This window comes from Rhinolophus sinicus, chromosome 2 (assembly GCF_057876585.1).
Source record: "Rhinolophus sinicus isolate RSI-liver-muscle chromosome 2, RSI-T2T, whole genome shotgun sequence".
Classification (NCBI taxonomy): Eukaryota; Metazoa; Chordata; class Mammalia; order Chiroptera; family Rhinolophidae; genus Rhinolophus; species Rhinolophus sinicus.
The window spans coordinates 160,621,503-160,644,825 of NC_142502.1; the positions used below are offsets into that span (position 1 = coordinate 160,621,503).

General features: G+C 38.6%; 1 protein-coding gene and 1 long non-coding RNA gene across 2 annotated transcripts in view; one reads left to right on the forward strand and one right to left on the reverse strand.

Annotated features, from left to right (window-relative positions):
* LOC148758941 (uncharacterized) overlaps positions 1-7,131 on the reverse strand; it is a 74,837-nt gene extending 67,706 nt beyond the window's left edge. The window contains exon 1 of the long non-coding RNA XR_016020464.1: positions 6,730-7,131. This is a non-coding gene — a long non-coding RNA (uncharacterized LOC148758941). The remainder of the gene's footprint in view (positions 1-6,729) is intronic.
* A 306-nt stretch (positions 7,132-7,437) lies between these two features.
* Positions 7,438-23,323, forward strand: part of LRPPRC (leucine rich pentatricopeptide repeat containing) — a 95,534-nt gene continuing 79,648 nt past the window's right edge. The window contains exons 1-3 of the mRNA XM_019748633.3: positions 7,438-7,644; positions 18,633-18,826; positions 20,119-20,241. Of these exons, the coding sequence (XP_019604192.3) occupies positions 7,496-7,644; positions 18,633-18,826; positions 20,119-20,241 (466 nt within the window). The 5' untranslated portion in view covers positions 7,438-7,495. The remainder of the gene's footprint in view (positions 7,645-18,632; positions 18,827-20,118; positions 20,242-23,323) is intronic.

Consider the following 23,323-nt stretch of genomic DNA (forward strand, 5'->3'; position numbering starts at 1 on the left):
TTAATTATATGTGGGGAGATGGTGGGAGTGTGGAGTGTAGAATTAAATAAAACATTTTTCTCTGAAAGTGTCATTTCCAAGCCACTTGGTCAACAGGCCATTTTGCCTTTGATCTAGGGTGTCTCTCCTCAACCTCTTGCACTGTTTGGACGTGGAGTATTTTTGGTGTGTTAGTTTCCATTTGGAGTACACCTGACTTTTAAAAATCCAGTTATCCTTGACTTGTTCCCTTTTGTTGAGACTTTGGAGTACAGCTTGGTATTTTAATCTTTCAGCACTTGCAGGGCATTATTTTTTTTTAAATGTAATGAAGTTATAATCAATAAAATGATTAAAAAAGAAATGAGAATATAGAAAATGAATCCAAACATTCAATTAGTATTAATAATAATAATAATCAACACTTATTCATGTTTAAAAGAAGTATGCTGTTAAAGAACTAAATCTAAAACTCGGGAGAATGATGATTCTCCCAAACTCAATACCTGTTTCCCTGAAAATAAGACCTAGCCGGACAATCAGCTTTAACGTGTTTTGGAGCAAAAATTAATATAAGACTGGGTATTATATGATATGATATATGATAATGATATATGATATGATATAAGACCCGGTCTTATTTTACTGTAATTTATATTAATTTTGCTCCACAAGATGCTGATTGTCTGCCTAGGTCTTATTTTCGGGGAAACACAGTATACACTAAGTTCTTTTTTCTAGAGCAACAGCAAAAACCTCTCAAACTAGCTTAAGCACAAAGGTGACTCATTGGCTCACATAACTGGGACATCCAACGGTAAATCCGGCTTCAAGCACAACTGGGTATAGAAACCCCAAGGAAGCGATCAGACCTGTCTCCAGGCCTCAGCTCTGCTTCTCCATGTGACGTTCTCATGTCTCCCACTCCACGCACGTGTCTTCTGTGCGCAGGGAGAACGGGCAGCAGCAATTACTGATTCCCATTTTCATGGCTGATGACTCAAGGCTAAGACATCTGTCCTACTAGCTGCAGTTTGTGAATCCAGGGAATTATTCCAATTGCCTTCGTTTGGGTATTTAAAACAATCTCTCTAGCCCAAAGGATGGGATTCTCTCATAGGCTACGCCTGGATGACACGCTAATCCCCGTGTCCAGAAGTGGGGGGGGTGATATTGGAAATCAGATGAAATATGTATGTAGGGAAGAACACTGTGGAACAACCAAAACCAAAACCAAAAATGCTGACACAGTCTACTCCTTCAAACATGCAGTGATAAACGTGTATCTTTCTTCCCATATGGAATGCAAAAAGTGCCCCAGTCTAACATGATTCCACTGTCCCACACTCAACTGAAAACATACCACTCACTCTCCCGTGGGAGACAACCCAAAGACACACATGGTTTCTACTCTACTCTGTGTATCTACCATATTTCTAGGTGATTTGCATTCCTCCTCAAGGCCTGGAAAGCAAGAAGGGCAGCCAAGAACACAAGCCATATCAGTGTCTTTGCAACTTGACGCAGTGGTAAATCCATATATTCTTTCCTAAGCCCAAGGAAACTCTACCAGCCTCCCTCTCCAAATTAAACTGAAATTATCAGAAGGCAAGTTACACATAAAAGTGCCCAACTTTTAAAAGAAAAATTATTTCAACCCGTAGAGAGACACATGCTAAAACAGAAATTCCACATTATTTATTGCTCAGAGAAAATTAATTTTCTAGTTCCTTAAACATAAAACCAAACAAAAAAAGATCAATTAACCATGAAATTTAAGAGTCTCATGTTACATTTTAGGAATTAACTATGTTAATAAGACTTCTTAAAGTTTATGTTCAGCTATTACAAGGATTCTAAGTGTTTTCTGTCTTGAAGGGACTCTGTAGCACAGGACCTTGAAATGCCAATTATGTTTGACTACTATCCTCTATTGATTTATCCAGACACTATCTGCCCTATGGGAAACACATAAACTTTCAGCCTTCACACATGGTAACACTGGGAAAATATCAGCAACAACCCCTTATTGCCCGTGCTGGTTACTTTCTTATAGTAAATGACCCTACATCTGTCTTCTTGGTTTGTGTACTTATGAAAGAATTATCGTGTGACAGAGTGTTGCTGAAGGGTGTAACAATGACAAATTGGACCTCCACTTATAATGAGAATCTTGGGGCTGTGTGCAAATAAAGGTCTAAGCAGAGTATTTTTTGAATTGGGAATTACACACATGAATAAATTTGGATATGAAAGATGTACTCACAGATGGAAGAAGCCCTTGATTCATCAGACAAATTGCGTTTAGAGAAAATACAAGCATGGCTAAACATCAAATCTGTTGCTTAAAATATCTTAAGACTTTTAAGGAAAATAGGCTTTTAAACTCAAGGCAATCACTTTACTCACACTATTTTGAATGTATTTGTGTGAGAATTGGAGGAGACTCCAAAAAGGCCGACAATTATGAATGATCATTTCTATTTTCCGATTCTTTGTGATTCATCATACATTGTTATAAGCCCCCCTCAAAGGTTAATTGACCAAAGTGAAACGAGATTAACGTCCACTTCATGTAAATTTCATGGTGTTGTTTGTATACCATACTTTCAGCTCAGATTTTTGAAGATAAACATATTTTTTTAAAACTTTGGTCTTAAATGAAAATCTTTCCTACATTGGAAGGCTACAATCTCAGACATTTCACATTTTATGTAAAATGATTTAGCAATAATAACAAGTTTGACTTTTGAGCAACTATTTGCCGGAGAAGTCAACCCACCAGCTTGTTTCCATGAACAGGTCTCCAGCTCTCAGAGGTACAGCCCGGTATGTTTGCCTGCCTGGTGGACACGATCGAGTACAGTATTTTTCAAACTCCAAGTCATGCTGTATTGAGTAGTAAAATCAAAATACAACCAGCGTTTAAGATCTTTGTCTTTATGAACATTTAAATATGCACACTAAGTAGAGGAAATAGTAAAATGAACTCCCATCCTTCCATTACCCTGATCCAATGATTATTGAGACATTGTCACATTTGCTTCTTATATCATTTTGCTCTTTTTTTAATTCTTTGGGGAAGTATCTTAAAATTCCAGACAGCGAGTTAATTTACTTCTACATATGCCAGCACGTATCTCTAAAAAATGTAAATATTTTCTTACACCACCACAAAGCCCATTATCACAACTAAGAAAGGTAACAGTAATTCTTGGTATTGTGCAATATATCTCAGGTGTCTACAAAATGTCTTCTTATAGCTGGTTTGTTCGAACAATCAAACACCATTTTAAAAAAAGTGAAATAGAAGAAAATAGATTAGTAAATATCCAAGTGCATCACAGGTAACACGGCTTCTTATTGTTTTATGAAATTTATTTTTGCATGTGTGTATTTGTGCCACTTATAAAATGTACTTTCTTACCATTGGTCACAGTCACAGAGGCAGGAAAGCCACTGGTTTCGTGATCCTCTCCGGGCAGACTCTGCAGTTTTAGGAGGGATGTATGTACAGGAAGGAGAGCTCTCTCTGCTCTTGCTATTCCCAGTGCCTGGAACACCCCCCCCACCCCCCCACCCCCCACCCCCCCACCCCCCACCCCCCCGGCCACCATGTCCACCATTTAAAAATCTTCCCCAGCCTTCAAGGGCTGAAATGCCATTCCCACCATGGAACCTTCTTCTGTTCTCCAGCCCAGCTATAACTTGGTTTGCCTCCTCTTCGTTGCACTCATCACACTGCCTTATGTAATGATTATCTGTATACAATAGTATGTGTTTTATCCTCCCTTAATAAAATTAAGGTCATCAAGTGTAGTATTCATAACTTCTTTGCCCTGGGATGTAACCTGCCCTATGCTTTGCTTACACAAGGCACTTAGCAACTGAATACACCGAGTTAGGAGTCTGAGGCCCTAGTTATAGGTTATTAGGCAGTGAAGATGTTGGTGTCAAATATCAGACCCAAGGAAAGACTGGAGAAGAACCCAATGCATGAGGTTTAGACGTGATCGTGAAAAGCAACAACAATCATAGTAGTAGCTACATTATTTTTCAGAGCTTCCTATGTACCTGGTACTTTAAGTACTTATGTATTTTAACTAACATTCCCCAAAAAGTCCTGGGAGGAAGGGATCGGTATCACCAGTTTTACACATGAGGAAACCAAGCAGTTAAATACTTTTGCAAAATCTAGCTTCTAAGCTGTCCTTCCTAGTAAGAGTCTGTTCTGAGGCTATACCATTCACTGGGACATGGACCCCTAATTTTCTTATCAACCTGTGAATCCATTTCATAGCTCAGAATAAGCTAAGGGAGAAACCGAGGATGATCAACCTGGCCTTTCCTTCCTCTTTGTCACAGCTTCTGGAATCTGAAGAAATCTGAGAAGAACTTGGGAAGTCTGAACTGAAAAACAAGCAAACATCACTCCTTCTTTCTCTCTTACACAAACATATGAAACAGACACACACGTGTGCACACACCTTGCCTGTGTTAACAATTATTCATCCTTCCAATCTCAAGCTAAGGATCCTTTCCCTGGGGACTTTTTTGACTCCCAGGTGAGGCACACTCTCTCGTGGAAACAAGTTTCTTTCCTTCAGAACCTCTGTTTCAGTATGTAATGCATTCAGTGTGATTATTTGATTACCTTCTGGAATGTAAGCTCCATAACTGTAAGGACCACTCTTGCTTTTGCCCATCATATGTTTTTCTAGCACTTAACTTGCTACGTGGCAGATCTTAGGTGTTCAATAAACAGTGAATTAGTAAATCAATGCCTAGACGAATTTCAACAGTTGCTTCATACTTCAGGAGGAAACCCGGTACAGAGAATGCTGGTTGGGGATTAAGGGTTTCAGCAATTAGAAGAGAAGATCCATTTATTCTCACTACTACCTCTATTAGTCTTGTTGCATCTATAACCAGATACCTGTCTTTCCTCTGTGACAATGACTAGACTGGCTGGATTCTTATCTAAGGTCAACCCCTTCACTTTTGTACTGGATCCCATCTCCTCTCGCCTACTTTGTGTACTCTTTCTGTCTCTCATGCATTATCAATTTTTCACTCCCTACTTTAGCACTGACCAATGGAATTTCTATGATGATGGAAATGTTCCCTGTGCTGTCCAATATGGTAGCTACTAGCCACTTGCGGCTATTGAGTACTTGAAAAGTGGTTAATCACTAAGGAATTGAATTTTTCAATTTTTATTTAATTTAACTTAAATAGTTACATATAATTTCCATCAGCATCAAACATGTTATTTCTTCCATCTTAAAAAAAGTCAACCGCCCTTGATTTCACACCCCCTTCTAGATACCAGCCCCTTTCTCAGCTCCCTCCCTCACAGTATATTCTACAAAAGGTTTGTTATACTCCCTGTCTCCACTTCCCCTTCCCTCATGGACTGTTAAACTCACTTAAATCAATCTTTTGACTCAACATCACCATGGACCTCTGAGTTGCCAAATCCTACGGTCATTTTACCAGAATTCAAAGCAGCATTTTATGTGGTTACTTCCCTCCTCAGTTAATTGGGACTCCACCACTTTCTCTTTGTTCTCCTCCCCTCTCTGGCTATTCTCTCTCATTTCTAGTACTGGATTTTCATCTTCACGTCCTCTAAATATTGAAATGTCACAAGCCTCAGTCCTTGGACCTCATCTCTTGACTATATTTTCTTCCAAGATGCTTTCATTCATTTCCATGGCTTCAAATATTAGGTATAAGCCGTAGGTCCCCCAAATGCATCTCCAACTCTGAACTTGACTTGCATGTCGTACAGACAACCCCCTACTCAAACTTGACATGAGGATGTCTAACAGGCACCTCAAGCTTAATATTCCAGAAGATCACGTTTGAGTGCACCTCTTAAATCTGTTTTCCTTTAGTCTTCCTCTATTTTAATCAGTGCCATTTCCATTTTTCAAATTGCTCAGGCCAAAAATTTTGGAGTCATCCTTGACCTCACAGCCAATCCATCAGTAAGTCCTCTGGGTTCTACAATTTGAGTGTAAACCTGATCCTTTCTCATTATCTCGCCTGCCTATTCCGAGCCACTAACATCTCTGGTTTGGATTATGGTAAGGGCTTCCTCGTTGGTCTCCTTACCTTTATTTACCTTTATTTCCTTAGAACCACCTCTCCAAACAGCAGCCAGTGATTCTTTTAAAATGCAAATAGGTTCATATAGCAACATACCAAACTTTCCAATGGTTTCCCATCTCATTCTGAATAAAAATCCGAGTCCTTACAGCAAGCAGGATGTAACAACCTGCAAGATCTGGCCCCAACTACCTCAGACCTCCATGCCCACTCTCTCTCTCCTCCCTGCCTTGCTCTTTCCTCACATCCACTGTCCTTACTCCTCTTTGAAGGGGGGTAAGGAGAGATGAGCTAGATAATCTCAAAATACATTCATTCAGTAAATACGGAATGAAACCTACTGGGGGCCTGGCACTGAGTATGTGCTTGGGCTGCAAGAAGCAGTCACACACTCCCTGCTCTGAAGGAGCTCAATGTCCAGTGGGATAAACAACCAAACAAGGAAATTAGCATGGAGGGCTTCCAGAGGAAACTTCTGAGTGTTCACCTGGGCATGGGTAGGATACAGACAGGTACAGAGGAAGTGCTTCCCACGTGTGCACAGGGAACCCTTCCAGACTGTAAACCCTGTGAAGGCAAGGGCCTCCTGTTTTATCCCCAGATTTCGCTCCAGACTCTTAATCACATCGTTCTTACCTCCGATGCTGGTGCATTTACTGAAGGAAGGGCAGCATGGAAGTTGGGGAAGATAAGTTCAGTTCCAGCTTTAAAACTACACGACCTTTGTTAAGATCCACCTATGTCTTAAAACGAGGAACTGCTTACAGACTTAGGGTTGGACCTATACGTATATCTTTACATTGTACCCTGGCCCCAACAGTACAAATCACATTGTATTTATCCTTGGAGGCTACTAGCACAGTGCAAAGGTCCTCAACGTTTCTTCTCTTCCACATTTCTGAGAGCTACGGAACCTTCCTATCAGCCCGGCAACTTCGGCGCCGAGTAGGAACTGCTGAACGCCTGCACTCGACAGAAAACCGCTCCGCACTCCGGGAATCTTCATAGTTGGCAATTCTCTAGCGTTCCAAGGGGTTTTTGCTGGTTGGCCCCCCGCAAGTCCCTGCGCTAACCTGGGAGGAGTCGACCTCTTCCGACTCTACCAACTGAAAAGCTCAGGGGGTAGAGTGATTTAAAATGATGAGATGAAGGACAAAAGACGGAAAGAGAAGCTTTCCTTATATAACGAATCAAGCCACATTGTCGTTAAAACGGGGTACGAGACGCTCATATCGCCTCAGCGAAATAGGTCTTTCCACTTTCCAAGCTAAAACAACCCTTGTCTCCCCCTACATCTGGCGCCCTCGGCCTTTGGTTTCTTCCGCGCCGGGCAACCCCGCGGTCACGTGCTCCTCCTGTCCTTCTAGCCGAACGTGCAGCCTGCAGTGGGGACAGCCGAGCCATGGCAGCCCTGCTGAGATCTGCCCGCTGGTTCCTCCGTCCCGGGGCGGCCCCGCGCTTCCCGATCTCTCTGCGCCTCCTCGCGGGCGGCCCGGGCCGGCCGCACGCTGCCCTCTGTCGGCCCGCCGCTCGCGCGGGGCCTGTCGCCGGGTGAGTGCCCAGGCAGTTCCCCCAGCCCGCCTGCAGCATGGGCGTCCCCTGGGGTCGTTGACGTTGCTGAGGGACGGGCCCCTATTGTGCCCTCTCCATGCCTTTTTTGCCGTTCCACGGCCAAGCGTCCCGGGGTCTTGAGCCAAGCTCCCCAGGTGACTGGGTTGGTCGTCTTCAGAAGGTCATGGCCGCGGGCATGGCTTGCTTCCGTCTTGGATCCTGCCCTCGGGCCACCGGTACTTAACGGCCTGTGACGCTGAGGGCCTTTGAAGTCTGTCTACAGCGAGGGTCAGGTGTTAGTCCTCTCCTTGGGATGAATCGGTTTGGGTGCTGTCCCACGTGCAGGCATTATTGGTGATCAGTAACCAGCTAGGACTTAGATTTCGAGAGTTTTATTGGAGGGGAGGAGGATAGGCTGGGAATTTTGGGTGAGCTGGGGATAGCTTCGAGATGGACGTTTCATTATGATCAGTTTGGGCTTTTGTCTGAATTTTCTTGAAAGGAGTTTTCCTCTCAGTATTCACAAAGGTATGATATGGGTTGAGAATTGTCACAGTAGGCTCTTAGTGTAAGTAAATAAATAAGTGCAAAGCACTCTGGTTCTGGGGATGCGAAGGCAAGTTACATTCTCAGTGGGTGTCAAACGTGTAAATAAATACCCTCATGAATTGAGATTTATTAGGAGATTGGTTTGGTATGTACTTTGGTGGGAGAGGGGATAGGGAAGCTGGATGAAATTGTTAATTTGCATAGTATTCTGAGAAGGGGAGATAGGCGCTGAGGTTTTAGAATTGGAGAAAACTGATTTCGAAAGACTGGTGTTTAAAGTAAAGGTATTTTGGAAGAGCGTAAGGACTAAGAGCTAAGGATCTGGAATAGACCAGGGCTGGACTGCAGACCTCTCTATTTGCATGATACCATTGGACAAGTTACTTGACATCTCCAGACCTCAGTTTCCTTAGTTATAGATGGAAATCGTAATAATGTTGGTAGTATTGCATGTAAAGCATTTAACATAAGGCCTAGTACCTAGTAAGTGCTTTATTAGTTTCTATACTGGTAATAACTACGTATGATTACATGGGTCTTTGTGGATCAGCCTGGAAACCTCCTCTCTATGTAAAATTGTACGGAGGAATGTTTTATGTTCTTAACAACTTAGTTATAAATCTTTGGAATGTAGCCTACTTGTAACCTGGAGCCTGTCTGGATTTTCTCATTAGGCCTCAATAGTTAACCTTCAGAAGTTTCGCCTCTGCTTTTGCAGAAGTAAGTTTCTTGTGAAAAAGTCACGCTAATTACTCTTATTTTTCTAGTCCTTAACATCCCTCTGGGGCCAGAGGAGGGTCATTGTTCCTGTTCATGTTCACTGTTGGGTTTGAGGGAAACAACAGCGAGAACAAAGGAGTAGAAAGGGTATGATAAAAGGTCTGGGTGCTCATCAGACCTGGGGTCCATTGACTTGGCTGCTTGATCTCACCTAACCTCTGTGGTCCTCAGAGGTAGCAGGCTTTCCTCCTTTGTAAAGCTGATTTCCTGTCATTCAGGACGCAAATGCTCTCTCTTCAGAGAAGACTTACCCCAACACTCAATCTAAAAAACTACCCTTTTTTAGTTTTATGTTTCACTTGTTGATAATGTTTATTTTTTTCCCTCTGTTTTCTTAGTAGAAAATGAGTTGCATGAGAGCAGAACTTTGTCTTGTTCACCACTGTGAACAAGCTCATCACTCAGCGCCTAGCAAGTAGTAAGAGAAGTATTTGTTCCTTTTTCTCCTTCAGTGTGAATACTTGTTTCTAAAGTCTCCTATCCCTCAGCCTGTAAGCTGCCCAGATCCTTTCCTTCCTACCTATAAAACAGAGCCTTCCCTGGGACCCAGGACTTACTCTAGATGTTTCCCAATCTCTCTTTCCTGTCTGTGCTCCTATCTCCTTCATTGCATCACTTCACATTCACTCTTCTACCCACTGCATTCACCACTGCAAAAGCCATCATTGTCTTGTTTACTCATTGTTATTGTGTATCATTTTTTTTGTATTAACTATATTAATTTTTATTGTATGTTTGTGTATTTTTAAACTATAAAATTTGTGCTTTGAGGAACAATTGCAAAATACAGGGAAAAGCAATAAACTGAAAATCACTCTTATTTCTGTCACCCAGAGAGAACTCCTAATCACTTACAATTAGACTCTGTGGCAGCTCCCATTAGTTCCCGAATAAGGTGCTTCGTGATCTGGATATACCTCTGGAGCTTCGCTTCTTAAGAGGTTTTCCCCATGGCATCCTGTATTCTAGCCGTACCAAACTACTGCTTCAAAGTCAGCAGGGCTTATGAAACTATAATGAGCACAAGCATTTCTTGGGGATCTTGTTCAACAGATGTAGGTTTTGATTTTGTAGGTCTAGGCAGGGGACGGAGATTCTGCTTTTCTAACAAGCCCTCAGGTGATAAAGGTGCGGCTGATCTGTGGACCAGCAAGGCTCTGATGGGCCATGGTGTACATCTCCCTGCCTTTGAATAGGATGTTCACTTTTGAGGTGTCTCCCCTCCCCCCGCTCAAGTGTTCTTTCCTCTGTTAAATCTTTCTTGACTGCTTCTCTCTTCTGACCTCTCCTTTCTTCTGCTTTCCCTCACAGCGTGAATCCCTAAAGCATCCATTAACATGATTGCATGTGTACCCACCAGAACTCCAGACCTGGCTGTAAGTCCCTTGAAGGCAGGAATTTGGTCTTATGCTTTTTGCCTTGAATTGAGTATATCGATGAAAATCTTAGACTTTGAGGACGGAATATTGTGAAATGCAAAGAAGTTGGAAAGAATACTTATGTGTAATCCATTCATGGAGAGCAGGTCATCTCCACAAATTCACCCTGATCTTGATTGATTTCCAGGAATGTCCTGTCTGAGGACAGATGAGTATAATTAAGTGAATTATTAGAATTATTAGCCTGTTTTCAAAATTGAAGCAGCAAAAAGTATAGACTTTTATATTCTTTGGTCTTGCTCTTCATTTTCCTATTTCAGCACTTTTTTTAAACAAAGCCGCTTTTCTTAAAAACCAGCTCTTACCCTTCCTCTGTGGCGAGGTGGAGGAGCATACACTTTGTTTTCTTACACACTTTTTTTCTCACACTTTTGGATCTAATGCTGCTTATATGTTTCTTGTGTTTTTTAGAATAATACTTGTGTGCTTCAGAGCAAAGATAAGCTTTGAGCTAAATCAGTTTGGAAGTGGATTTGGATTGATGATTGCCTTAAAGGTGAAGAGCACATTGCCTTATGACAAAATGATGTGACTCTAACATTGGAAGGAAGGAAACCTTCCTTTTTACCTCGTAAAAAAAAAAAAAAAAAAAGATATTCTCAGCAATTACTAAGAGCCTCTCGGTCCTCGGGGGTTGCGATTCAGCCTCTGCTCCTTGTGTGTATAAGTTTGTCAATTACAGAGGGCTATGTAGGCACAGACATGTACAACTGTTATATATGTGCTCTCCATAGGAGAGGAATGTACTGGGTATTTCAGAGAGAAAAGCAGTCACACTTGTTTTGTGGTAGGGGACCACTTGAGTTTTAAGAGGACTCATGGTAATGAGTATCCAGAGTGTTCCAGGGGAGGAGAAGATCATGAAGAGACTTGGAGGCTATACTTTTATCCTGTATGGCTTTGTGGGGTGGGTGGGATGTGGTGGAAGCTGATACTTGCAGAGGCCATTTGATTCCTTGAAGCTACCAAGGTTGAGTAGAAAGTTGGTCGTTTGGTGGTTGGAAGGCATTGGAGGGTGTTGCGAGGTAGGTACAGGCAAGACAAAGTTTCCGTACTCATGGAGAGACAGAGGCTGGAGATGGACAGACCAGTTAGGAACAATCGGCTAATCGGGCCTCAACTAAGTGGTACGTGCAGAACTGAAGAAAAGATACTTCCTTTTGTGGGGGGGGGGGGGGTGCGGGGAAACACAGAGATCGGTAAGGATGTTAGGAGAATTAGGAACAGTAGATTTGGAGATCAGTATAAACAGTAGTACTGTTTATTTTAGATCTTTACCATTTTCAAAGTCTTTGTATGAATACATCACACATACATTTCAATTTCTGTAGGTCAATATTACAGAGTAGGAAACAGGCTCAAAAGGGTGAAGTAATTTATCCAGGCTCTCCAGTTGGGATCCAGCTGTGGATACTGTGATTCCCAGTTCTGAAGTGTTTTGAATATGTTGTTTCAGGTGCAGAAGGGATTACTTATGTACTTAGGATTTTTTGAAAAGAAAGGTCATGTTACCTTATAAATTTAGGAATTAAAGATTTTCTATCACAGGTCAGTCAGCACATGATAAGATCTCAAAATGTGAATGCTGGAAGGGATCTTTAGAATAATCTAGTCCATTTCACTCTCACTATAGGTTCTGAAGAGCCTCTTGCTCCACGTCACATCATAGGTCCAAAACTGGTCAACTGACTCTTCGTGGTTTGTCACAAATGAGAGACCTCCCTCCCTTTGGACTGGAGGAGCCTGAGCTGGAGGGGGCACATGGATGGGGGAGAGGAATGGCGTTGGTGTTGCAAGCCAGGAGCCTGATGGTTATCAAAGTGTAGAAGGGTTACAGGTGGCTTTTTTTTATTCTAAAATTCTGTGACTTACCATAAAGCATAAAGCTGTGTTTGGGGGACAGCTTGTTGTTAGGGCAAGACTTTTTGGAGAATCAAGGTCTTGCAAAAAAGTTCTGGGAGAAAGTTCATTGTGACAGCTCTGCAAAAGAGGAGAAAAAAAAGATCAATCAACAAATGTGTATTGAGTACATTCCATAATAAATGTTTTGTTAGGAATCATGTGTTTTTAATGTGATCTGTACAAGGTAGGTGTTTTCCTTCTGATGAAGGAACTACTAATGCCTAGACCAAATACCTTTCCCAGAATCCCATGGCTGTTCGATAGTGTAGCTTAGATTTGAATAGGCCTTTTAAAATAAGTCTTACGCTTTCTGCTAATACATTTTAAAAAGTAAGAAACAGCTCTAGTAAACATGTCGTAGTTATTACACTTACTTTGCTGAGTCCTTTGTGTCTACTTTCTCAGTGTTGCCCAAACTTTGGGCATTTGTGTATTGCCTTCAGATTTTTTGCCAAATCTGAGTACTAACTACCTAAATAATTATTTATATTTAATATTTTTCTTGACATTGGTTTTAGGTTTAAACTGACATTTTTTCATAACTTAATTTTTTTTTTTTTTTTAGATTTTATTGGGGAATGGGAACAGGACTTTATTGGGGGAATAGTGTGTACTTCCAGGCCTTTTTTCTAAGTCAAGTTGTTGTCCTTTCAGTCTTAGTTGTGGAGGGCACAGCTCAGCTCCAGGTCCAGTTGCTGTTTCTAGTTGCAGGGGACGCAGCCCACCATCCCTTGCGGGACTCGAGGAGTTGAACCTTGTGATTGAGAGCCCACTGGCCCATGTGGAAATCGAACCGCAGCCTTTGGAGTTAGGAGCATGGAGCTCTAACCGCGTGAGCCACCGGGCCGGCCTATAACTTAATTTTGTCTTAAGCAAGAATGCTAGTAAAATAAAGAGCTTGCTGTGATAGTTATTTAAAAATATTTATTAAAATAAATAGACCTACTGAAATGGAAAAATCTGTCTATATGGTATCTAAAATCATTTTCCCTAGTAGAAGTATGGTATTTTGGGAAACACTGCATATCTCAGTTAATCTTTGTGACATCTCTGTGAATTAAATACTGTTGTCTCTCAGATTATATAGGCTTGGAGAGAGTTACAGTAACTTGTCCAAAGTCACACACACAGGACTCAAGCCCACGCTCTTAAAGCTGGTGTTTTACCATTATGCTGTATAACTTTCTGTTCTTGCCTTGAAGATTGTGCTGATCAAATGTTTATGACTATGATATGTAAAAGGATAGAATGGATGTATACAGAGGATTAAGTAAATACTTTTACGTGAAATTTTCTTCACTACATGGAGGTAACAATTAAATTGTGTGGTGTTACTTGTGGCCTGGAATTTATAGTTAAGTCAGGTGAGGCCCTTGGTGATAGACATTTCTTTCCCATCTCCACTGCCCACTGTGGTCGAAGGTGCTATCAGTCTTTCACCTGGACGACTGCAACAGCTTCCTAAATGGGGCGTATCTCTATTTTAATTCTTGCTGTCCGCTAATGTATTCTCTGCCCAGCAGCTAGACTGTTCTTTTTCAAAAACAGAAATAGATCATGCTACAACCTCAGATTTAAGAGAGTTCAGATATAGTTCTGTACCAGGAATAAAATCTGTACCTAGAATCAAATCTAGGCTCTTTCAGAATTCTTCGTGATTTATTTAGTCTTCGTCTCCAACCTCATCCCATCGGGTGCCCACGAAGAGTGAAAGGGATTTTGAGCAATAAAATAATTATCCTAAGATTTTGAGCTTGAGGGAACCATGTAGCAATGGAGAAATTTGAAAGGACTACCAACCACTTTTAGGAGGAGTCATTATCTTTTTGAACTTTTAACATTTTAAACAAGTAGAATCAGTATATATAGAAAAAGAATTTCATGCTGTGACCAAGTTCGGTCCATTCCGGGTATGCAAGGCTGGCTCAACACTTAAAAACTAATCCATGTAGTCAACCATAGTAACAAGCTGAAGAAAACTCAAGTGGAATAGTTAAAAAATAAGGGATTGGTGAGAACATAGGAGATGTTTGAGATCCCCATTCACTACAGAAGGATACAACAAAATAAGCTGAGAGGGCAGCTTTGTGAAAATCAGTCCGCTTTAATAAGCATATCCAAATCACTTATCAGCCATCGGAGGTGTTCCATTATCTAGTCTCACCCACCCTGTCTAGGTTTAGTTTTTACTATTTTCCAGTGTGAACCCCCTATTGCAGCCAGATCAGTTTCCTTGATGCCTTTTGACTGTATTGAACTCATTTCACAAGGAGACTACCCAGTACCAATGTCGGCCTTGTCATCTGTTACTAACCAGCTTTACTGTGACTTTGAGCAAGTTGCTTCAGTGTTCTTATCTGTAAAATGAGGATTATAGCCATAATTTCCTACTCCTAGCGTGTATAATTAAATGCAAATAAGTATCAACTACTGAGTATAACCTGTTCTATCATATATTGTATTTTTTTACTCTGATAACTCCAAAGTGATGCTAAACTGGTTTGTAACCGCAGTGAGGAAGAGCATAGGGAAGGGAGAGTTTTAAGAACGTGTGTAATTAGTTCGGTGGATATTTGAAGCTTAAAAAGTAATGAACAACACTTCAACAAAAAGTTTACAAAAAAGAAATAAACACTGAGACTATCCAAAACGTACAAAGAACTCTGAAAACTCAACAGTGAGACACTGAATGGACCCAACTGAAAAATGGGCAGAAGTTCTGAATATACAATTCACCAAGGAAAACATGCAAAAGATAAATAAGCATATGAAAAGATACTCAGCATCATATGTCATTAGGGAATTTTAAATTAAAACAGCAATTAGATACCACTACATACCTATTAGAAGGGCAAATCCAAAACACCTGTGGCACAAAACGCTGGTAAGGATATGGGGGAATAGGGAACTCTCATTTGTTGCTGGTGGGAATGCAAAATGAAACAGCCATTTTAGAAGATAGTTTGGCAGTTCTTACAAAGCTAAGTAAACATAAGCTTACCATGTGATCCAGCAGTCACACACCTAAACATTTATCCAAATGAGTTGAAAATTTATATTCACGAAAACCTGCACGGAAATGTTGATAGTAGCTTTATTCTTAATTGCCCCAAATTGGAAGCAACCAATGTGTCCTTTAATAGGATAGACAAATTGTGCTATATCCATACTACGGAGTATTATTCAGCACTAACAAGAAATGAGCTATCAAGCCAAAGACATGGAGGAACTTCAAATGTATGCGAGGTGAAAGAGGCCAGTCTGAAAAAGTCTACATACTTATTGTATGATCCAACTATATGACATTCTAGAAAAGGCAAAACTGTAGAGACAAGTAAAAGGCGGTTGCCAGGGATTTGGGAAGAGGGGGTAGTGCAGGGCGTTTCTAGGACAATGAAACTTGTGTGTGCCACTATAATGCATGTCATACGTTTGTCACAACTTACAGACATGTACACAGAGTGACGCCTATTGTAAACTATAGACCTTAGTTGATAATAAGTGTTGGTCATAATTTGTAACAGATGTATCACTAATACAAACGTTAAGAGGGGAAACGGGAAGAAGGTATATGGAAACTACTTTCTGGATAATTTTTCTGTAAACCTAAAAGTGCCTTGAAAAAGTAAAGTATTAATTTAAAAATGGTAGAGGCTTAAAAGGGGAGTCCCATGGAAGCCTGCTCATAATCTGATTCTGGTATCTTTTTGAAATACACACACTCAACTATATAATCATTATTTTTTGTACTAAAGAATCAAAGTAAAAACTACCACCACCAATTAAAATTACTGAGAAAAGTAACTTTTTAAATGCCAGATTTTGCGAGAAAATTCATGGATAACCTGCATATTGGAGTGCCAGAGTCTGAGGAGGGAACTCCTGAGCCATTTATGACATTGATAAGATGATAAAATAATTTTCCCTCATATGATTACATCAATTTTGGTCATCAGAAGTTGGAGGCAGTGCATTCCAGCTTGTGCCAGTCTGATGGCTAGATGCCTACCTTGCATGCACCCACCCCTGAACTTGTTCTTTCCTTTCTATCACAACAGACCTAATGTTTCAGGCTATGAAATTCTTGTTTCTACCAGGGTGTGTTCAAATGAATTTAAAAATAAATTCTGGGCTAAATAATAACTAGAAAGCACTGCCATGTGGTGAAGCACTGGAGAATCCTTTTGAAGACTGAAGAATCCTTTGGTTTAAATATGTAATCCTTCCCCCACCCCAGCTTATTTCGTAGCAGATTTATATTTCAACTTAACTACCGGTAACGAAAGCCAAGCTGTTCTTTACACACATATGTATGTAAAGGAGACTCAGCTGCATTAAAGATTTAGTTGTAAGAAAAATTAGCTTTAGAGTGTTCAGAATGGTTTATTGTAACATCTCTGTCTTCTGCCCGAATTTTATTTGTGTTTGTTCGATCTTGCATTTTAAAGCTGCACTTTAGCACAGGTTTTATTTTTTAATACTCTTTCACAGTTTATCAGATTTGGTTTGTGTGAAAAAACTTAGGCAAATGTTATATTTCTACAGTTTTGAAATCTCTATATTAGTCAGCTTTCATTGTTGAACAATATTGCACACTCACCTGAACTTGACATTGTTCTGGGTGATTTAAAATAATGTCATTTTGTATTCGTATGACTAACAAGGGCATAGTTTAGTAGTAACTGATCCAGTAGCCAGATAAATGGCCAGAGAAAACCTTTGAAAATAAGGGACAAATACATGTAGGAGGGTATCTTCTGCAGTTGGTAGGTAATAATCTAGCATTTGATTAATTCAGCTCATTTAACAAACTTAGATGGCTAGAGTCAACTAGCCATCTACAATGTACTGATCATTAGGTTTACAAAGATCAGACACTGTGTCATTCAGTTTGTATCCTGATTTTTTCCATTTTACTTTTTATTCCATGCTATTTATTTACTTAGGTAGAATCATTGACGGCCAGAGTGGTTGTGCTTTGTCCCAGATCCCAGTGGTAGCATTTCTAGTCTAGTATCAATTACTGCCTCTGTTTTACATGACCTTGTGGTGAAACTACCAGTGGCTGTAGCTTTCTTTAGCATCACATGCTTCATCATTCAGTTTGTGACTGGTTATCCAGGTTAATGACATAAGGTAGGAAATAAACAGTTTTATTAAGCTTATTACTATATAAATATAGATGTTGCCCCAAAAAATGTATGTACATTTTAAGAAAAGAAAACTATTAAAATTGTAATACTCAATATATACCTATAATAGAAGATGAATACAAGTCACGTTTGACCTCTGCAATTACAAGAGGTGCTCAAAGTGGTTACCATCAGGCTCCAGACACTTCTGATTATGATGAACTACTGCTTGAGCAATGTTGACCAAAGCATCCCCTTATATATGTTTTTTTGGTGTGTTTTTTTTGGCACCCTCTGTATTTATTTTGGTAATTGACTGATAAAAATACACATGCCAGAAAAATGTGTTTGTAATTCTGAAGACATTCTTATATTAATAAGTAAAGTATTTTTACATTATACTCAGTTAATATATACTTAGTGTTTATTATTTAGTTGTTTTTACTTTCTGGCTATTATTGGAAAGTTTAAAATATTTTGGAGTAAGTATGTAAATCTTTGAATTAGAAATTTTGTGAAAGTAATATATGAATGTAGAGAAAGTTTAAATTCAATTCAAAAATTTATGACGGGTTCCTTTACACATGAGGATTATTTTTAAGTTTGATGTTTGCAAATCAGGTGTAGCTTGTATTTCTACAGCATGGAATATCTCTGATTTCAGGTTTTAGAGCATTTGGCTTGCATATGAGACTTGTACTCGTAAGATATTGAATGGTTTAAAGGTTGTTTGCTCTTTTATAAACACACATGTACTAGGCTGACCTTACCTAACTTATAAACATTTTTTTCCTTTTGACTTCCCGAGAATGATGTTTAACACCAGAAATCTGGTTTTATTTTTGATGGCTTTGGTTAAGGGAGATTAAAGAACACTTAAAACACATCATAGTATTGTCTAGTTTGAAACGATTCCATATGGAAGGTTCTCAAGACACTGTCAAATAGTTATTCAAGAGATTTACTTTGCATATATAGTTTTTTTATGTACATATGATTTTATTCCAAGCAAAAGTCAAAACTTGCTTTGCTACCAGTTTATACTTCTATGGGCATAATGCGATTGCACTATGAATGTGTGTATTTAGTATCTAATAAAAAAGCTTTGTATAATTTTCGCTCAAGAAGATGACCTGTATGGATAGTAGTTGACTTAATTTATTATTAATTGTGTTTCATTTTACAGAGGGCTACTGAGCCAAGCCAGGCTGTATGCCATTGCAGCTGAAAAAAACTATCTTCAAGAGGAGCCCACTTCTCAAAGGAGGAATGCCAGTCAGTTTGATTGGGCTCTAATGAGACTAGATAATTCTGTCCGAAGAACTGGCCGTATCACCACGACTCTTCTACAAAAAGTCTTTGATAATGCCTGTGTCTCAGGTGTTTCCAATTTTCTGTTCAAAACTTGAACTTATTCATAAATACTTATTTGGGGGCAAGCTTATTGTAGAGCACATTATTTGATACTTTTTATTTTGTTTGTTATTTCCATTGATTGTACGTTATGATTATAATCTTTTTTGTCTTTCCAACTCATCAGGGCAAAGTTTTGAGTAACTAAAACATTTCATTTCAGATGTTTATTGCAAAGTCAAATAAAAATTGCCTTTTTGCCTTCCACAGTTTATAAAAGAGTCACTTCCAGCGGTAAATTTTCTTGGAAGATACTAGTTTTTCTTGTCTTTCATCGTCAGCTGTCCCTAAGATGATCACATATGACAGATTCCCAGAAACAGATAATCATTTCCCTTTTACTTTCATTTAGCTATTAAAATATACTTGAGTCATTTATGCAACTTTGATAATTTGGTGGAAGCTTGTAGGACCTCTACTCCCCCGCCCCCAAACCCACATACAGACGTACCTACATGCAGTTTCAGAGCATTCACCAACTTCCTAAAGCCCATCCATGGATTTCAGTCACGTGAAGAAGCTATAGGCTAATGAGGTATACCAAAGAAGTGTCAGTCGTAATTAATGTGCATTTAAATACTGTTTTTCGTTTTCTCTCTTTGATTTATTCAGAGTTGTACAACTATCACCACAGTCAATTTCAGAACAGTTTGTCACCTCAAAAAGAAATCTCCATACCTCCATCATCCCCCAAAACCCTCCCATCCCTGTGCAGCCACTACTGTACTTTGTACCGTATAGATATGCTTATTCCAGATACTTCATATAAATGGAATCATATAATAAGTGGTTTGTTTTTTTACAGTCAGCTTTCAGGGACATGTAGATAAAGGACATGGATAAAGGGAGAAGGAAGTTCATGTTTTGTAACTGTTTATAAGCCTAAAATGGATATTCATGGGTTTAATTGTACTGATTTGTATTATTTCATAAGATACTAAGAAGCTTAGCCTTTGAATAGCAGTAAGCACTGCACATAAATTAGATTCTTTGTATTTTTGTATTCTATAGTCTTGCAGATTAAGTGGATTCATAAGCTTAGCTGCCTTAAGAAAGGAGACTAATTTTTTAAGAACTTAGAATTTTTAGTAGCATTGTACATTATGCTTGTGGATTAGGATAGGACTTTTTCAGTTTACAGCTACTCAATATTTTTAGGGAGGCAGGAGGTTTTTGAATATTTATAGATTTCAGTTTAAGATTTGATGTTTATATGGTATTGGTACTGTGTTAAACGTTCTGTTAATCTTTTTGCATAGGTTGCCCAGGTGGTAATCAAGCCTTGCTTCTGCTGCGCAGCTGTGGTTCTCTCTTGCCTGAACTAAAGTCCTCAGAGAGAACAGAATTGGCTCACAGGATATGGGACAAACTTAAAAAATTGGGTATGATTGTTTGAATATCTGATGTATATAAAAGGTGTAGATATTTTTTGCTTTAGTACAAAAATTTCTTTACATATAATTTAATTTTATGGAAAGGCTACTTGATTCATAATTTTTTTGTAATGATTTATTTGGTGAGTTATAGTGACATCTAGGGGCATTAAGAATAAAATAAGTTTCCATAACAAGTATTACTTTTATAGTAAGCCAAAAAGCAAGAGAACAAACTAAGAAGGCCTTTGGTCCGTCAAAGTTACAAATGCACATACCATTTGACCAAGCAGTCCATTTGTTCAAATTTAGATACAGATGTATTCATATTTGCAGAAGAATAATCTTCATTGTAGCTTGTTTGTAATAGTAAGAAATTGGAACGAACTTTATAATGTTCCTCATTAGCGGATTGGTTAAATAAATGATGGAGTGTCCATAAAACTGTTAAAAAAAAATGGAGTTCTTCATATACTAATGTCAGGTAGTCTCCAAGATGTAAAAAAAAATTAAGGTGCAGAACAGTATGTATAGTATGTTACAATTTTGAAAGAAAAAATGTTTACATGTTTATGTGAATACAATATTAAAACATTTCTAGAAGAATAATAAACACGATATAATTTTTACTCTATACCTTTTTATACTTTTTCAGTTTTGAACTGTGAACATAGTATCTATTCAAAAAATAGTAGCTTAAACCATTTGAGAAGACCCAATGTTCATTCCTGATTTTAAAAAATCTTAAAGAATAAATGAATGCATCTTTAATATGTTAAAATCTAAAGCCAACAACTAATAAATATCATGCATAATGGCAATGAAATAAGATGTGAAACAATGCTAGACATTACTATTTTTTAGGTGACGTGCTTTTTTACCTGTAAAATCCCATACACTCAATTTCCAGTAAAGTAGTTGCAAATATTAAAAAGTCAATCTATAACTTTTCCTACTTAGAAAATCCAGTGGAGAAAATGGATACAGTCACATATCTAAAATATCTAGGAATATTCTTCAAGAAATGTGTAGCACATAGAATAAAGATAGAGCCTTACCTCAGAGTTTTTAATTCATCTAGAGTTAATTTTGTTGACAAGTTTATTTTTTTAGAAGTTTTTAAAAATAGAGATAAAAATAAATGTATTTCAGAATGGAAAAGGGTTTTCTAAGTGTAAAAGTAACAGAAAAGTGAAGATAAAGAATTGACTGAAAAGTAGAAATGTCTGTACGTCAATAAGTCACGTAATTTAAGAAAAACATGTTGAACTGGGAGAAATATTGAACATGTTCAAGTTGTCTATCTTTTCTGGAATACATGTTGAACTGGGAGAAATATTTGTGAAAAGGTTATATTCTAAAATATAAAAAAGCCCTTATACAACAATCATTATGTTAATACCTCAATGGAAAGATTTTTTGTTATAGTTGGTCTCAAACATGTATTTCTTCTGTATCCTATTTGAGAATGGAATCCATAGCATCTTTGTTTGCCAGTAGCATGATGTTTTGTACATATTACACTTGATAGATACTTTTTGAGTTAATATTGCCAGAAGCCTTGTAGATTGCCAGTATGACTCTTTTTCATAAACTTGTAAAGCTGTAAGAGATATTTTAGTGTAGGTAATGTGTCCAAAGTAACAGAATGAGCTATTGACAGATCTGAGACTGGAACTGAGATTTCCAAACTAAAAGGGATCCTGGAGGAAACACTGGAAATGATAGAATCTCATTTCAATGTTGCCATGTGCTAAATTTTTAATATAATTACTTTTGGTGTACTTCTTTGGCTATATCATAATAATATATGTCTCCTTTACTTTTTTTGTTCAAGTTGTCTATCTTTTCTGGAATAGTCTTTATGTCTTACTCTTTAAATCAATCCATTTTTTCAAGCTAAAGTTTAAATCTCTCCATTCTAGGGTTTTACCTCCAGTCCAAATAAGAAATGACCCATAAAATTAACTAGACATAATAGTAAATATGGGGGTAAAAATTTCTATTGAATTCACAGAAACATTTTTGTCATCCATAGCACTATGCCAAAGTGGTAGAAATAAAGACATAAACGTAGTAGAGTTAGGTTGAATATTGATCTTAACTAAAATCTGTATGAAAAGCTAGAATACATTTTAGTTATCTGGATTTTGAGCAGTTTCCTCAGCTTCAACAAACCAGAGTGAATGCTTTTACAAACTTACAGAATATAATTTCCTTCAGCTGTAGCCAGTCATTATTAAAGTTCTTTATCTTGACTTGAGGATTTTTCAGAAGTTTTATAGGCATTATATGGTAACCTTGTTGCGTAATCATATGCAGATGTTGAATCGCACATGGTTCTCTGTAAGACCCTGTATAAAGTATTACGGTGGTTAAAAAATTGGGCTCTCAAGGCAGACCACCTATGTTCAAATTTATGGTCACTTACTAGCCATGTGGCCTTGGACAAGTAAAAGTCAATTTTCTTCATTTGTAGGGTGGGGATGATATTAGTATTTGCCTCAAAGCTGTTGTGAAGAGTAATTGAGCCTCTGTATGCAGAGCACTTAGCACAGTGCCTGAAGCATAGTAAGCATTCTACATGTCTGCTAAGATAAAAACAAATATTAATTTAATAGAACAGGCCACTGCTACCTTGTATCTCAAACTGATAACCAGATACTGACCACTTGCCTATGTGGCAGGTGAATAAAGATATGAAATTTAATTCATGAAAATTTGGTAAAACATTAGCACTGGATGGATATGATGACCATGATGCCATGAGTGGGCATTGGGAGGCTGAGTGGTGACCTTAATTGATAGGGTTTTAGGCAAGATGGGCACAGAAAGAAAATGTGGCCTTGGAACACAGATAATTGATAGGTGAGTAGACATGGTGTTCAGCAACTGGGGATGGAATGGAAGTGGAGCCTTCAAAGACTTTGAGAGCCTGGTTAGTGAATAAGCAAAAGTGCCAGCACGGTCCTACCTGTATAAAACCACAGTCACAATCTATCCACGCCAGCATGTCTGTAATGTAGCAAGGACTGCTTTATAATGAAAAAATCATCCAGTCACTTTAGATACAGGGGTATTGTCAGCATTT